Here is a 15,358-nt window from a genome sequence, read left to right as displayed (position 1 = left end):
CCTGGAGGTGGCTGGATTCATCTCGTTCACTAATGCAGCAGGGAATACAAGAGAATGACAAAATATGGCTTCGTTTCAAATACTACACTTTCCATGATATGGATCCCAAGGTAGCGCTGTTTGGTTTAGATGTGTGTATACATTTTTTCCAAGAGTCAAAAAATTAAAATCAATTCTCTCATTGTTGTAGTATGATTCAGTGCGTTTGACGCAGTTGTATGAACAAGCTCGCTGGGCAATTCTCTTGGAGGACATAGACTGCACAGAAGAGGAAATGATGCTGTTTGGAGCCCTGCAGGTACAACAGAGAAAACCTAACAAATAATACTGCCAACGCAACTATAAAACTGATTAGTTAAACTGATGTTAGCATAAAAGGAATAAACACAAAAAGCAGTAGCATTCTTACATCTTCCTCTTTTTCTCACTCTCTTATTCAGTACCACATCGGAAAACTGTCCTTGTCTGAGGACATGGTCTCTTCCTGTCAAGGGATGGATGACTTGGAGTCTGCCCTGAAATCCCTGGAGGTCAAGATGGTGGGAGATGGCAACAGCACAGACATGCTGGTGAGAGACACTTACAATAAATCTTCTGTCCTAATAGAACAGCAGAAAATAAGACATGGAGATTGAGCTGCAGAGATGCAGAGACAAATTCAGAGGTACTAAATCTGCTATCAGAAGTACTATCAATAAAATCAGATTTATTTTCACAGGATAACATGACTGCCCCAGAGCTGAATGACCATTTGAAAATATTTCGGTAAAGTATTTTTCTTTGGCCAAATCCCACTGAATCCTACTTTCACAAACAATTACAAAGAAACAAGTGACACATTGGATTAAACGTGCATAATTATTGCATAATCATTTGATATTTAATAATTTTCCACCCTGCAGGCCTAAGAGACTAACTCTCAAGGGTTACAAGCAATACTGGTGCAAATTTCAGGACACATCGATCTCCTATTATAAAAGTAAAGAGGACCGCTATGGAGAGCCCATTCAACAACTGAACCTGAAAGGTCTTTTTTTATTTTACCTATACCCAATATTGCAATTTTGATACATGAGAGAAACAGATCAACAGTCAGCTGAACATGCTTAAGTTGAATAAGTAAAATTTGAATAATAAAACCTAACTGATACAGTAGATAAATCCCCTGGCCTTGTTAAGTCTTATGAAAAGAAAGAAGATTTAGCTTTGGGCCTTTAATAAATTAAGGTCATTGCATTATGCATGCATGCATGAGTCATTTTTGCATGCAGCCTCCCACATATGCTTGTACAACATGTGAATATGTTTTCACACCTCAGTCAAGGCTGAAACCAAAGTAGACACACTCATCAGTGTAATGAGGCCATGTTATCTGAAACACATCTGCTTCTGTTTAGGCTGTGAGGTCGCCCCTGATGTCAATTTAGCAGGCCAGAAATTCTGTATCAAACTCCTCATTCCTGCACCAGAAGGCATGAATGAAATCTATTTGCGATGTGAAAATGTAAGTAACTGTCTATAACATTCATTTGTAATCTTTCTAATATGTTGATTTGCTGCTCAATCTTTTATTAGTATCAGTGCTGAAAACAGTTGCGATGCATAATTTTATTTTATTTTTGTGGAAACAATTATACATTTTTTGCATTCCTTCATAAACAGTCCAAAAGAGCAGCATTTATTTGATATAGACAACTTTCTGACCCAAAACTTTTGAATGGTTGTGTACTTGCAAAGATTAAACCATATTGTTTTTATTTATTTTTATTAATTAATTAATTGGTACTAACTTACCCCACTGAATCAGGAGAAGCAGTACTCTCAGTGGATGGCCGCCTGTAAGCTGGCATCCAAAGGCCTGACGTTATTGGACAGCTCGTTTCAAAGTGAAGTAAAGAACATCCAGACGTTCCTTTCAATGCAGCGTTCCAACTCTGCAGCTTCCACTGCACAAACTGATGACAGCATCAACACACACAGCCTCGTCTCACCGAGATACCATAAGAAATACAAGCCCAAACAGGTAGAATGACCATGAAACTTGCAGTTATTTCACGTTATACAATGTATTGCAATGTCTGTTTCACTTCATCTCTTCAGTGTTTGTGTAGCCTTCAGCTTTTCTTGTTCTTTTCAGTTAACCCCTCGTATCCTGGAGGCCTATCAGAACATCGCCCAGCTCTCTTTGACGTCTGCCATCTTGAAGTTCCTGCAGATCTGGCAAGCTCTGCCTGATTTTGGAATTTCCTACTTCATGGTCAGGTGAAAAGACTAACTTTAGAAGCACAAAAACATGGTCAGCTCATGATGTACTTTTTAAACAAGCTTGTATGAGTATGTTGTGGTATGTGGAAACACAAAAGCTTTATTTTATAATAGTCATCTTCACAATTCAATCGTTTCTCAGGTTTAAGGGCAGTCGTAAGGATGAAGTTCTGGGTATCGCTAACAACCGTCTGATCCGTATAGACCTGGGAGTCGGAGATGTGGTGAAGACTTGGCGTTATAATAATATGAGACAGTGGAATGTTAATTGGGACATCCGACAGGTAGGTTTCAATAAAAGTATGATAAAATTGTAATAACTGTGATACATTTAATATAAATAAAAGAGTATTTTTGCCTTTTGAAATATGTCCCTGACTTACTATTTATCTTATATCATACACTAGCTTCATTCAGTCATTCATATCATCAACACCTGTCTCTATTCTAGGTGGCGATTGAATTCGACGGAAACATTAACATAGCATTCGGCTGTGTGAATGCAGACTGTAAGGTTGTGCACGAGTACATCGGAGGATACATCTTCATGTCCACTCGCGCACGACAGCAAAGCGACACACTGAACGAGGAGCTCTTCCACAAACTCACCGGTGGCCACGAGGCTCTCTGAGCACAAAACAGCAACTTACAAAAAAAAAAAACATTACTGAAGCTACAAATGGAGGAAGCTGATAGGAATTCAATGTTAGCACTGCACAGCAAGCAACTGCAACTACTTTTCATTGTTTCCAACAAGACATCATTTAGTGATCAATATACAAGCATTTGAATTGAAACATGAATGTTTTCCACAACATGTTACACACATCTGAGTCTGTATAAATCATCACAGTGCCTAATATGACAAAATGAATGATTTCCTATATTTAAAATATATCTTACTGTAATGAATTTTGTCATAAAACACTTGTTATCATTTAGCAGGATGTCTGAATTTCTGCCATCTCATACGACTAACAGCTCAGGAAACCACTGTCTGTCATTGTCTGACCAGACAATGATATTAGCCGCTAGTCTACAGCTCACAATTTCCTATCTCAGTCCAACAGAGTTTCAGTTCATCGTACCAGGGTTATTTTTAGATAGTCCTCAGAGTCATGCTGGGAGAGTTTAGTATTGAGTTAACAAAATGCCATCTCTGCATTGTCCTAATGAGTTCACAGCCTTGCTGAATCGCCGTTATTCACAAGTATGAGAATGAAATATTGTAAATAATGTTAAGCATTATGGTACACCATTATATTACTTCAAACAATGAAAAATGTACTATTTGAGTATGTGTATGTAACAAACATATTTTTGAGCTTCTAGTAGTAATTTTTAACTCACTCTCATCTAAAAATGTGCCAACATTTAAAGTGAGTGTTACATCCCAGGACTTGTATGTGCTCTGTTTGTTTTGCTCTTTTTTTCCCTCTCTCTCTCTTGCTCTCTCTATCGATATCTCTCTCTATCTCTATATATCTCTATCGCTCTCTCTCTCTCTCTCTCTATATATATATATATATATATATCTATCTCTCTATCTCTCTCTCTCTCTCTCTATATATATATATATATATCTATCTCTATCTCTCTATATCTCTCTCTCTATCTCTAGCTCTCTCTCTCTCTATATATATATCTCTATCTCTATCTCTCTATATCTATATATCTCTCTATCTCTATTTCTCTCTCTCTATCTCTCTCTATCTCTCTTTCTCTCTCTCTCTCTCTCTCTATCTCTATCTCTCTCTCTCTCTCTCTCTCTGTCTCTCGCTCTCTCTCTCTCTCTCTCTCGCTCTCTCTCTCTCTCTCGCTCTCTCTCTCTCTCTCTCTCTCTATATATATATATATATATATCTATCTCTCTATCTCTATTTCTCTCTCTCTATCTCTCTCTATCTCTATATCTCTCTCTCTATCTCTCTCTCTGTCTCTCGCTCTCTCTCTCTCTCTCTCTCTCTCTCTCTCAGGTTGATGAGGATTAACAGGTGGAGTTCAATTAGTAGATGACTTTGTTGATGACTGCACTCTCCTGATTGGTCCATCAGACGAAATGTTTGCTTCCTTGTGTTCAATAAATCTTATATTGTTTTGTATCGATTATGGTGTTGTGTGTGAGTCAGTAGAAGGCAAAAACTCCCTCCATTCCTCCACCATTTTCTTTATTACTCCTTCCCGTCCCTAGACTGGGGAAGGTATGTAATAAATTGGGGGCTCGTCCAGGTTCTACATTTCTAAATTATTTGTACATTGAGTTTCAGTGCATTTCAGTGTGTTTATTACATCAGTACCCATACTTACTGTGATTTCCTCATTTGTATTTAGCTTTGGATAAAAGTATGTGCCAAATCACTAATCTGCTAAATCCTTTCAAGCTAAAGAAAACTCTAAAGGAAAATGTAATAATAGGCTGTTTTACCATCCATGGAGGAGAAAAGCAAAGTCTTTTTATACCCTTATACAGCATTTGTAATTATGAAGAATAAACAGTACCATGTGAAAATGTTAAACTTCTTCAAACAGGTTTCTGAAACAACACCCACTGCTCAGTTCATTATAGGTGAGGGTCCGGCTGTAAGTTTCCAGTCTTGACCACAGTTATACTTCAGTCCATCTGAGGGCGTCACGTAGACAGGAAAATACATGCAGCACGTCGCAGCGAAGAAGACTTCACCCGGAAGACGTCAACCGGAAGTGCGCATGTAACACTCTTGTAAACAACTCGCGAGCGTTCGACTGATAAAGGCGTATAAATATTATCGTTTTTTTGAACTTCCCTAAACAGCAGGTATATTAATACCTTATTGACTAAAAACCGACGTATGATCAATACTGCTGATCACCTTCCAAGTTTAATCAACGTTAAACGCAAAAGTCGCGGTAAAATACATAGGATATCGTAACCGTCTGGTGTCTGTGTTGATTATTCATCTCTAGTCTCTGTCACGGCAGATTTTGACCTTTTATTTTTTAGACTTCTGTTTTTGTGTGTTATCGGAAGTTTTTTCCCAGATTCACATTCACTGTTTTCAGAGCTGATTTATTCTGCATTGATCTCTTTGTATGTACCGTTAGGTGTAGCTGAAGATCATGTCGAAGGAGGAGGAGGGTATCGTTAAAGTGTCGGAGGGGATCGTAGATCTCGAAGAGCCGAAGAAAATGACCCGAGAAGACTGGAGGAAGAAGAAAGAGCTGGAAGAACAGAGAAAATTAGGAAATGCCCCAGCTGAAGTTGACGAGGAGGGGAAGTAGGTTGAGCAGATGAACACAACACATGAGTAGGGTGCATTGAACTGTTCATTCATAGATATGACTGTAATTTAACAAAATAATTACAGTATTAAAGTGATTATGTTTTTGTCGTATATGCTGTAACGTTTCCTCTGACTGTAATATTTTGTTACCAGGGATATCAACCCTCATATTCCCCAGTACATCTCATCAGTCCCTTGGTACATCGACCCATCAAAGAGACCCACCCTTAAGCACCAGAGACCCCAGGAAGAGAGTCAGAAACAATTTGCGCCCATCGGAGATTGGTATAAAAGAGGTGTACAAGAAGTAAGCACTCCCTTTACCCAAATAGCCATGAATTATTAATATAAAAGTAATTTAGTGTCTAATACTCTCTTATTTCCTCCCTGTCAACTAGAAATCAGTCAGCACAAAATTCAGAAAAGGAGCATGTGAAAACTGTGGTGCCATGACACATAAGAAGAAAGACTGTATGGAGGTAAATGGTTAATATGTGTTGCGATGATGTTATTATATGTTGGTAAAAATCTGTCTTAAATGTATAATTCACCCAAAAATGAAATTTTGTCATTAATTATTCACCCTCATGTCGTTTCAATTCCGTAAGACCGTTCATCTTTTTAACACAAATCATGATATTTTTGATGAAATCCAAGAGCTTTCTGACCCTGCATAAACCGCAAGGGTCCTACTACGATCAAGGTCCAGAAATGTAGTAAGGACATTGTTAAAATGGTCCATGTGACATCAGTGGTTCAACTGTAATTTTACAAAGCTACAAGAATAGCAAAGAAAACAAAAATAATGACTTTATTCAACAATTCTCTCCGGGAACAGTCCTCTGCCATTATCGACGCATGTGCATTGCTTTCCTCTGCTTGTAAAAAAGACACAGCACATGGGCATTCTGTTTTAAATAATTTCTGTTCTTGTCAACTTTTTATTCATCAAAGAATCCAGAAAAAATGAATCACTGTTTCAGCAAAAAAAATTAAGCTGTACAGCTGTTTTTTTAGCATTGATAATATTAAGATCAGAATCAGCATAATAAGGATCATTTGACACTGAAGATTTCACTCAAGTAATGGCTGCTGATTCAGTTTTTACATCACAGGAATAAATTATAATTTTAACAAACTTCATTTAAATTGTAAATAATTTACAATATTACTATTTCCTGTTGTTGTTGTTGTTTTTTATCAAAGAAATGCAGCTATGATTATAGCGTAAGAGACTTCTTTCAGCGAAATTGAAAATTTTTATCCCAAACTTGATCAGTATTGGTGTTCGGAACAAAAACGTCATGTTGCATTTTTGATTAAAGTTTGTGCAAAAATGTCTTTCGCAGAGACCCAGAAAAGTTGGAGCGAAGTATTCTGGTACAGGCATGGCACCAGATGAGCACCAACAGATTCAGCTCTCAATGGACTATGATGGAAAGAGAGATCGCTGGAATGGGTTCGATCCTGATGAGCACATGCGCATTGTAGAGGAATATGCAAAAGTTGATCTGGTAAGTCATGTTGTTGGATATTTTTGTGTATTTATGTTTATTTTATTATACAGATCGGCTATTGATGCACACCCAATTAAGTTTTATTCTCAGCAAAGAGAATTTTTGTGTTGGACCATTGTCATACCTTTTGTTGGAAGGATCTTTTACTGTATAGGTAAAGCATATCTAATTTATTAATTTTTTTCCGTAACAGGCTAAGCGCACTCTTAAAGCTCAGAAACTCCAGGAAGAATTAGCTTCTGGTAAACTAATGGATCATGCTGTAAGTATTCAAAATTAAATATTTTGTTCTGGGTGTTTTCCACATTCCTTTTGGCATAAGATTTTATTTACTACTTTAGTTCAACCAAATATTTTGTTTTATATCCAGAATTCAAGGAAGCATCTTGGTGATGATGATGATCAGGTATTTGTCACATTCAGATTATTATTTTTTAATGTACATTGTGGACTATAAAATAAAACTCAAATCATAAAGCCACTTCACTTCACTCACTCATTTAAACTTTTTTTTTTTTTTTTTTTTTTTTTCCTCACCCTGTCCAGGACCACAGCAGTGAAGATGAAGATGACGACAAATATGTTGATGATTTCGATATGCCCGGACAAAATTTTGATTCCAAGAGACGAATCACAGTTAGAAACCTGAGAATCCGGGAGGACATCGCTAAGGTAAAAAATAACCAATGAATGTTAATTAAAGGCATGACACTACTTGTTTTTTTTGGTTTTTTTTAGAAATACATGATATCTTATTTATTCGATAAAAGTCCCATTAATATGATCAATACGAGGAGTAATATCAGGATTAGTAGTAGCATATGATTAAACATTAATATTTTTACCACAGTGCGCTGAATCATAATTTTCCCAACTGTCTTATTTTACAGTACCTCAGAAATTTGGATCCAAATTCAGCCTACTATGATCCCAAGACTCGAGCCATGAGGGAGAACCCATATGCCAACGCTGGAAAGAATCCAGAGGAGTAAGAGCATTTCTCTACTTCTGTGCATGAAATCAAGGGAAATGTTAGGGAGGTTATAGGCTTCCTATAGAAAGCTTGCAGATTGTGTATTAAGTTGTGAGTTCACAACACATTGTTCACCATTAAGCAAGGCACAAGATGATCTAATTAAGTACATTTACATTTATTAATTTAGCAGATGCTGTTATCCAAAGCGACTTACAATTGGGGAATACATCAAGTGATTCATCTTAAAGAGGCAAATAGACACAGAAAGTGCTCGTAATACCAAGTTTCACGCATTGTTCAAATAAGTACAAGCTAAACAGGGAAAGTTTAAAGAAAAGATAAGATGATATTTTTTTTAAAGATGAAGTCAGATATTGATGAAAGAGGTGAGTTTTCAGCTGTCGCTTGAAAATTGTCTGAGAATCAGCATTCCGGATAGAGGTTGGAAAATCATTCCACCAGCCAGGAATGGTAAACGAGAATGTTCTGGAAAGTGAGTTTGTGCCTCTCTGTGATGGCACCACAAGGCGTTGCTCACTAATGGATCTCAGGCTTCTGGTGGGAATGTAGACTCGTAAAATTGAGTGGAAGTAGGAGGGTGTTGAGACTGGCTGTTCTATATGCAAGAATCAATGTCTTGAACTTGATGCCAGCCATAACCGGCAGCCAGTGCAGGCAGATGAAGTGAGGTGTGACATGGGCTCTTTTGGGCTCGTTGAAGACCAGTCCTGCCTCTGCATTCTGAATCATTTGTAAAGGTTTGATTGTGCATGATGGAAGTCCAGCTAGGAGAGCATTGCAGTAGCCCAGCCTAGAAATGACAAGGGCCTGCAAGAAGTTGTACAGGAAGGGCCTGATCTTTCTGATGTTGTGCAATGCAAACCTGCAAGATCGAGCAGTTTTTGCAATGTCTTTGAAAGTCAGCTGGTTATCAAAGATTACACCCAGATTTCTGACTGAAATTGATGCAGTTGTTGATGAACCTAGCTGGATGGTGAAGTCATGCTGTAGAGTCAGAGTGGCAGGGAAGACAAGAAGCTCAGTCTTTGCCAGGTTGAGCTGTACGTGATGTTCTTTCTTCCATGCCGAGATGCCCACCAGGCAACCTGATATCCGTGAAATGAGAGAGAGAGCTGTGTCTCATCAACATCGCAATGGTAGGAGAATCCATGTGCCTGTATGATGGGTCCCAGTGATGTGGTGTATACGGAGAAGAGGAGGGGTCCAAGAACTGATCCCTGTGGAGCCCCAGTGAACAGTTGGTGTGCTTTGGATACCTCCCCTCCCCTGGCCACCCTGAAGGACCTACCAGTGAGATAGGATTCAAACCAGCGAAGTGGAATCACTGTGATGCCCAGTGATGAAAGGGTGGACAGGAGGATCTGATGATTCACAGTGTCAAAAGTGGCGATAGATCCAGCTAAATAAGATTTGGAATCAGCTTTTGCAATCCCCAAGGCTTCAGTGACTGACAGTAGCGCAGTCTCAGTTGAATGGCCACTCCTGAAACCTGACTGGTTAGCATCCAGATGGTTGTTCTTTGAGAGAAATAATGATACCTGGTTAAAAACAACTCGCTCGAGTGTTTTTGCTATGAATGGAAGGGGAGAGACAGGTCTGTAACCATCTATAAGTGAAGGGTTTAATGTGTGTAGGGGAGATTGCTTGGAGAAGGTGTGAGGGAACAGGATCTAGTGAGCATGTTGTAGGATTTTCTGGAGAGGAGAAGTCTGGATAGTTCTGCCTTAGTGTATTGGATTGTAAATTGCTTTGGATGAAAAGAGTCTGCTAAATGCCAAAAATGCTGATTAGTTGTTTAGTTTACTAATCTGAGAAGATACATCACTATAAGTGATGTAAATGTAAGTTTTTGAGTCACATCGTATTTGAGTGTTTATTTCTGTAGTTGTCTCTGCCTGTCCTCAAAATCATGTGTTTGGTTTGGCAGAGTGGGCTACGCTGGAGACAACTTTGTGCGCTACTCTGGAGACACCATTTCCATGGCCCAGACACAACGTGAGTATTCTTTGTCAACTCCTACATAAATTCCTCTCTACCTGATGTTAAATGTGGGCTCCAGACTCTCAGTTCCTGTTGGCCCGACATTATGTGTGTTTCCTCTGCAGTCTTTGCTTGGGAAGCCTATGAGAAGGGATCTGAAGTTCACCTCCAGGCAGATCCAACCAAGCTGGAGCTTCTCCATCAGTCCTACAAAGTCAAAAAAGATGATTTCAAAGAGAAACAGAAAGAGAGTATTTTGGAAAGGGTACAGTTTCAAGTCTTCTTTTTTTTTAATACACAGCAAAATTGCATCTTTACCCTACTCTGCGTGCTGATGGCTTCATGTCGCACCTCTTTGCAGTATGGTGGGCAGGAACACTTGGACGCCCCTCCGCGAGAGCTTCTGCTGGCTCAGACAGAGGAGTATGTGGAGTATTCTCGTCACGGGGCTGTGTTGAAAGGACAGGAGAAGGCTGTGGCCTGTTCCAAATACGAGGAGGACGTGCTCATTAATAACCATACGGTAAGTTAGCTGGCACTACTGGAAATGTTACATAAAAATGATAGATTTTGTTTTATGGATGCTAAACATTTTTTCCTTTGACTTTTGCAGTGTATCTGGGGATCATATTGGAAAGATGGTCATTGGGGTTACAAATGCTGCCTCTCGATGGTGAAGCAAAGTTATTGTACAGGAGAAGCTGGCAAGAAAGTTGTGGTGAGTATCAGATGTATCCATTACATGTAATTATGTTTCAAAGCATTTATTTTTAATTATTTCATCTTATTATTTGTTTTATTTTTATTATTAATTATTAAATGCATAATATTTTTATCTATTTTTATCCAACACAAATCTTCTCTAAAAACAAGTTTTCTTCCTGTTTTTTCAGAACAATTCTTGTATTCCATTTGAAGACGATGTAGAGGAGGCCGAAATGAGTAAAGAACCAAAGACTCTTTTACAGGTACATTAACAGCCGCCGCCTTTTCGTGATGCAATTCCAGTGGAAGAACATGGCAGGAAGATGATTGTTTTATACTAATATGCTTTTTATTCACAGATGCACCAGGAAAAAATGAAAGACAAGAAAAAGAAGAAAAAGAGCAAGAAACATAGAGATTCTGAGAGCAGTGATGAGGAAGATGAAGCAAAAAAGAAAGAAAAGCTGAAGAAGGTGGGTGGGCTGTTCCTACCACACAAACTCGTATATTCTGCTGCGTTCCAGGCAACCCGTGTTTTTCCAACCTTCTACCTGTGAAAGTGCACTGGAACAGCAGTCAAACCCGTGACTTCCCACCCGTGAACTCGTACTAGATCGATGTACTTCCAGTTCCGCGCTTTTACGTCACATAGCCCGCGAAACAACAATTCCAGCCTACAGATGCAGTGTTTTTTATGCAAGTGGCAGACGTGAGAAATAGACTTTAGGACAATATAACGTTGCAATCAAATTAATAATAATAAATAATACACACACTCAATTCCTTGCGCTCAGGCAGTTTGGCGTGACTTGCCTGGAACGCTACAAAGTCGTGAGTCGTGGTTTGAAGTTGTGACTTACGGGCTCAAAAACCTGCCTGGAACGCAGCATTCATATTCAGATGTTTCTGTGCTCTACAAAGCCTATTGTAAAAGAAAATACTGTGTCTTTCTGTGCAGGCATTGAGTGCGGAGGAGCAGAGGCTGAAGCAGGTGGCTGAAATGATGCAGCTCGAAGAGAGGAAACGACCATACCACAGCCTAAAGGAAGTGCGTGAACCCACTGAGGAGGAGATGGAAGCCTTCCGCATGAAACGCTGCCGACCCGATGACCCCATGGCCTCTTTCCTGGGGCAGTGAATGAAAACATAAATGTCTTTTGTCACTGACCACAGAGATCTCATAGTCCAGGTTATTGTAAAATCTGTTATTGGTGACTGTGTTACAAAAAGATCACTGTTGTTGAGTTAATAATAGGAAACATCCCATATTATTAGCATATAAAAGTCTGTTAGAAGTTTTCACATCTTTTTGTTTTGTATAAATCTGCGTTTATTATAGTAGAAAATAAATCAGATTTTCATAATGTGTTGTTTTTATTTTGACCATACGTAAACATTGTTTTATTAGTCTTATAATTATAAATTGCCCAATAAATTACATGTGGGTTATGTTTGGTGAATCATCTGTTTTGATTTAACAAATGTTCCATTCTCCCTTTCCAAAGTATTTAAATGGATTCATAATAAAAATAACTTGACCAGTGGTTGACATTAAACATTTAAACCTGAACCTGGCTATGTTTTGTTTTGTTATGCTTTCTAAGCAACATGTAATCCAAATCATTGCAAATCCTCAGAAGTGTTGAGAGTGTTTGATGTAAACAAGCGCATTTTACATGCATGGCTGCTTTTTTGTGGTTTTGTATATTATGATAATCTAAAGCTATTTTATTTATTTTTGGGCTGCAGAAATATACTAGAACAAATGAATCTCCTCCCCCAGTTTGTTCAATTACATCATGTATGAACTATCTGGTAGAACACGTCCGTGCTAAAACTGGGTGGATGCTTGCAAAGTTGTGTGGAGGACATGTAAGATACAAATCGATTCACAATCTTGTTTATATTATCCGCATTTGACTGCACTTTTGCCAAAAGAGCTGCCGGACCTTTGCATTACAACTGCAATCTCATTCCTCTGGTGAGGATTTTTTTCTAATGCATGCTTTGAATTTGTTGTATAATTGTGCTCTGTGCTCTATTACTTACATTTACTACCTAAATAAAACTTTTCACTAATAAATCAAGTTACAACCTTCATTATTCACAACCTGCATGTATATAATATGATTTATGGTGCTTGTTTCTGTGCATGACTCTGTATATGTATATACAGGAAATCCATGGAAATTCCCCACAACAAAAATCTGGCCCCATCTGTTCTGTTTGCAGGCACAGCTGCATCATGCATCAGTTACCGCTGGCTGTTTGCCTGCTGTCTCTGTTCTCTGTGTTGACTGTAGACTCATCCAAGAAGGGACGCAACTTCACCATACATTCATCACAGCTTAGCTGCAGTTTGCCAGGCCCTCAGGGTCCTCCAGGGGTTCCAGGTGCAGCAGGTCCAAGTGGTAACGTAGGCAAGATAGGGATGCCAGGTGTTGATGGCCAGGATGGGAAGGATAGTGACAAGGGACAGAAGGGAGAGAAAGGTAAAGCATATGATCATGTCTGTTGCAGTTATAATGCCATTAATAAAAAATAACATTCAATGCATTAACATACATTTAATTTCTATAAAATATTAAATTATATATATTTTTTTATATTTTTTATCTGATATATTTTTAACTTTGGTTCTTTTCTTTTTTTTCATAGCTGAAGGTCACATTAAAAATATATAAAAGTATAAATATGAAATCACATTTGGACAAACAATGAAAATAAAATAGGTGAGTTATTTCATAATACATGATAAATAAAGACACTAAAGACATTTGTGAATTTCATTCTCAAATGTTAGGGGAGCAGGGCCGTCCTGGGAACCCTGGAAACCATGGACCACAAGGACGTCCAGGGCTTGTTGGGAAGGCAGGGCCAAGGGGCCTTAAGGGGGTGCGAGGGGCACCTGGTGTGTCTGGAGTCTCAGGGATAAAAGGAGAGATGGGAGATATGGGAGAAACCGGCGCCCCTGGAGGCTGTGACTGTGGAGCAGAGGCACGATCTGCTTTCTCAGTAGCAGTAACCAAGAGCTATCCCAAGGAACGCACGCCCATTCGCTTTAACCGTATTTTAATGAACGAGGGTGGTCATTACAATGCCACCAGTGGCAAGTTTAACTGTGCGATTCCTGGTGTGTATTACTTCACATATGACATCACGCTGGCTAACAAACATCTGGCAATCGGACTTGTCCACAATGGCCAGTACAAGATCAGAACATTTGACGCCAACACAGGAAACTATGACGTGGCCTCAGGATCAACAATACTTAGATTGAAAAAAGGAGATCAGGTCTGGCTTCAGATCTTTTATTCAGAACAAAATGGACTGTTTTTTGATCCATTCTGGACTGACAGCCTTTTCACAGGATTTCTCATTTTTGCTGATCAGGCTGCTCCAAATGAGGCAAATATGACTAATTCTGGATCATCCTGATTGAACTTTACATTTGTTAAATATTAATTTTATCCTATGGCCCCAATAATGTGTTTACATATATATATATATATATATATATATAGATATAGAAACTAATTCAGAATTTTAATAAATACTGTAATAACATATAAATACTAAAATAACATTGAATGAAAAATAAAACAAAACTGAAAAAAGCACACTATAATTGAACAAATTCATCTGAATAAAGATCGGAAATAGTAATAAAGATAATCTTTTCGATATTTAATTTTTGCTGATCAGGTTGCTCCAAATGAAGTGAATATGATGACCAGTTCTGGATCATTCTGATTGAACTTTCTATTTGTTTCATATTTGATCAAATAGACCCCAATAACCCTGTGTTTACAGATCCACCACATCAGTATTAGAGCAAAACAAAACATGGGACATGTGGAAGGATTATCAGACTTATAAGAAATAAATCATTATTGATTAAATATCAAAAAACATTGTTGTCAAGTCCCAATTTATTTCTTATAAATTATGAAAAACAACTTTCTTATAATTTTTTTTTTCAACTTTGACCTTAGGCCTCTAAAAATCAGAAAAATATTTTACCCCAAGGGACTTTAAGCCACGTTGTACTCTATGATGTTAGATACACATGACCTTTGATCTTCTACAAGACTGTTCTGTTATATATATTTTTTCATTTCTATTGTTTATTTACTATTCACATAATCTGATCTTGTATTCTACTACAGTTCAAAGGTTTAGTAGACCTTGTCCACGCTGTCACTGGAGATTTGTGAAACCCTCCTTTTGATTGCTGCTGCAATCACCTAATCAATATATGTACACAAACAGTAGAGCGGTTTTTGAGCCTGTGATCACTCATGTGATCAGTGAAGGTTAAGTAATGATACCATGCTTATGCGATATTTGTATCATACTGCAATGTGTCCCTCATATTCCACTGCAATATCTTTTTAAACGTTCATATTTTCAGTAGAACGATAGCCTTTCTTTTTATTTAAGATTTAATTCTGCCTTTTCAGCCACTGGACGAGTATTTCTTCTTATACCAAGAGGATTACTAGAAAAGCATGTCACTAAATATGGAATGTGCGTGTGAGCTCTGAAAATCGTACAATGTACGTCAATGACGACGAAATATTCCAATTTCCATACTTCTTAGAACGTTCGATTGTGATTGGCGGGAGTAACTC

The 15,358-nt window shown here is 38.2% G+C and overlaps 3 protein-coding genes across 6 annotated transcripts in view; all 3 read left to right on the top strand.

The window, feature by feature from the left end:
• LOC306853527 (fermitin family homolog 3-like) overlaps positions 1–4,372 on the top strand; it is a 568,382-nt gene extending 564,010 nt beyond the window's left edge. The window contains exons 6-16 of the mRNA XM_079391016.1: positions 8–110; positions 191–298; positions 441–569; positions 719–765; positions 903–1,027; positions 1,398–1,504; positions 1,808–2,023; positions 2,138–2,262; positions 2,408–2,549; positions 2,717–4,083; positions 4,242–4,372. Coding sequence (XP_079247142.1) covers positions 8–110; positions 191–298; positions 441–569; positions 719–765; positions 903–1,027; positions 1,398–1,504; positions 1,808–2,023; positions 2,138–2,262; positions 2,408–2,549; positions 2,717–2,896 — 1,282 coding nt within the window. The 3' untranslated portion in view covers positions 2,897–4,083; positions 4,242–4,372. The remainder of the gene's footprint in view (positions 1–7; positions 111–190; positions 299–440; positions 570–718; positions 766–902; positions 1,028–1,397; positions 1,505–1,807; positions 2,024–2,137; positions 2,263–2,407; positions 2,550–2,716; positions 4,084–4,241) is intronic.
• Positions 4,373–4,878: 506 nt separating this feature from the next.
• On the top strand, positions 4,879–12,294 carry LOC306853694 (pre-mRNA-splicing factor SLU7). 4 transcript variants are annotated; one of them, XM_079391291.1, is made up of 16 exons: positions 4,879–4,965; positions 5,347–5,519; positions 5,679–5,832; positions 5,924–6,004; positions 6,875–7,039; positions 7,236–7,304; positions 7,413–7,448; positions 7,589–7,714; positions 7,933–8,030; positions 9,967–10,034; positions 10,145–10,284; positions 10,381–10,542; positions 10,633–10,737; positions 10,913–10,987; positions 11,084–11,197; positions 11,683–12,294. In XM_079391291.1, exons 2-16 carry the CDS (start codon positions 5,362–5,364, stop codon positions 11,860–11,862), a joined length of 1,731 nt encoding a protein of 576 aa, XP_079247417.1. In that variant the 5' UTR covers positions 4,879–4,965; positions 5,347–5,361; the 3' UTR covers positions 11,863–12,294. The 4 variants fall into 4 exon arrangements, with proteins under 4 accessions (XP_079247417.1, XP_079247414.1, XP_079247415.1 ...); XM_079391289.1 differs by having other exon boundaries at positions 4,929–5,059; XM_079391290.1 differs by having other exon boundaries at positions 4,937–5,151.
• Positions 12,295–12,574: 280 nt separating this feature from the next.
• Positions 12,575–14,200, top strand: LOC306853696 (uncharacterized protein). The gene is made up of 3 exons (XM_079391295.1): positions 12,575–12,705; positions 12,957–13,216; positions 13,528–14,200. The coding sequence occupies exons 2-3, from the start codon at positions 12,970–12,972 to the stop codon at positions 14,160–14,162; spliced, it is 882 nt and encodes a 293-aa protein (XP_079247421.1). The 5' UTR covers positions 12,575–12,705; positions 12,957–12,969; the 3' UTR covers positions 14,163–14,200.
• Positions 14,201–15,358: the final 1,158 nt, after the last annotated feature.

Source organism: Barbus barbus (assembly GCF_936440315.1).
Source record: "Barbus barbus genome assembly, chromosome: 33".
In the NCBI taxonomy this organism is placed as follows: domain Eukaryota; kingdom Metazoa; phylum Chordata; class Actinopteri; order Cypriniformes; family Cyprinidae; genus Barbus; species Barbus barbus.
The sequence above is the reverse complement of the archived record's forward strand: the minus strand, read 5'-3'. Positions and strand labels throughout refer to the sequence as shown.

What these genes read in the sequence shown, in the direction of transcription:
- LOC306853694 (XM_079391291.1), top strand. Translation starts at nt 5,362, where the DNA reads ATGTCGAAGGAGGAGGAGGGTATCGTTAAAGTGTCGGAGGGGATCGTA. An exon ending in TTGGTGATGATGATGATCAG is followed by an intron (nt 7,449 to 7,588) that starts GTATTTGTCACA and finishes CACCCTGTCCAG; the next exon opens with GACCACAGCAGTGAAGATGA. An exon ending in AAGAGAGTATTTTGGAAAGG is followed by an intron (nt 10,285 to 10,380) that starts GTACAGTTTCAA and finishes ACCTCTTTGCAG; the next exon opens with TATGGTGGGCAGGAACACTT.
- LOC306853696 (XM_079391295.1), top strand. Translation starts at nt 12,970, where the DNA reads ATGCATCAGTTACCGCTGGCTGTTTGCCTGCTGTCTCTGTTCTCTGTG. An exon ending in GGGACAGAAGGGAGAGAAAG is followed by an intron (nt 13,217 to 13,527) that starts GTAAAGCATATG and finishes CTCAAATGTTAG; the next exon opens with GGGAGCAGGGCCGTCCTGGG.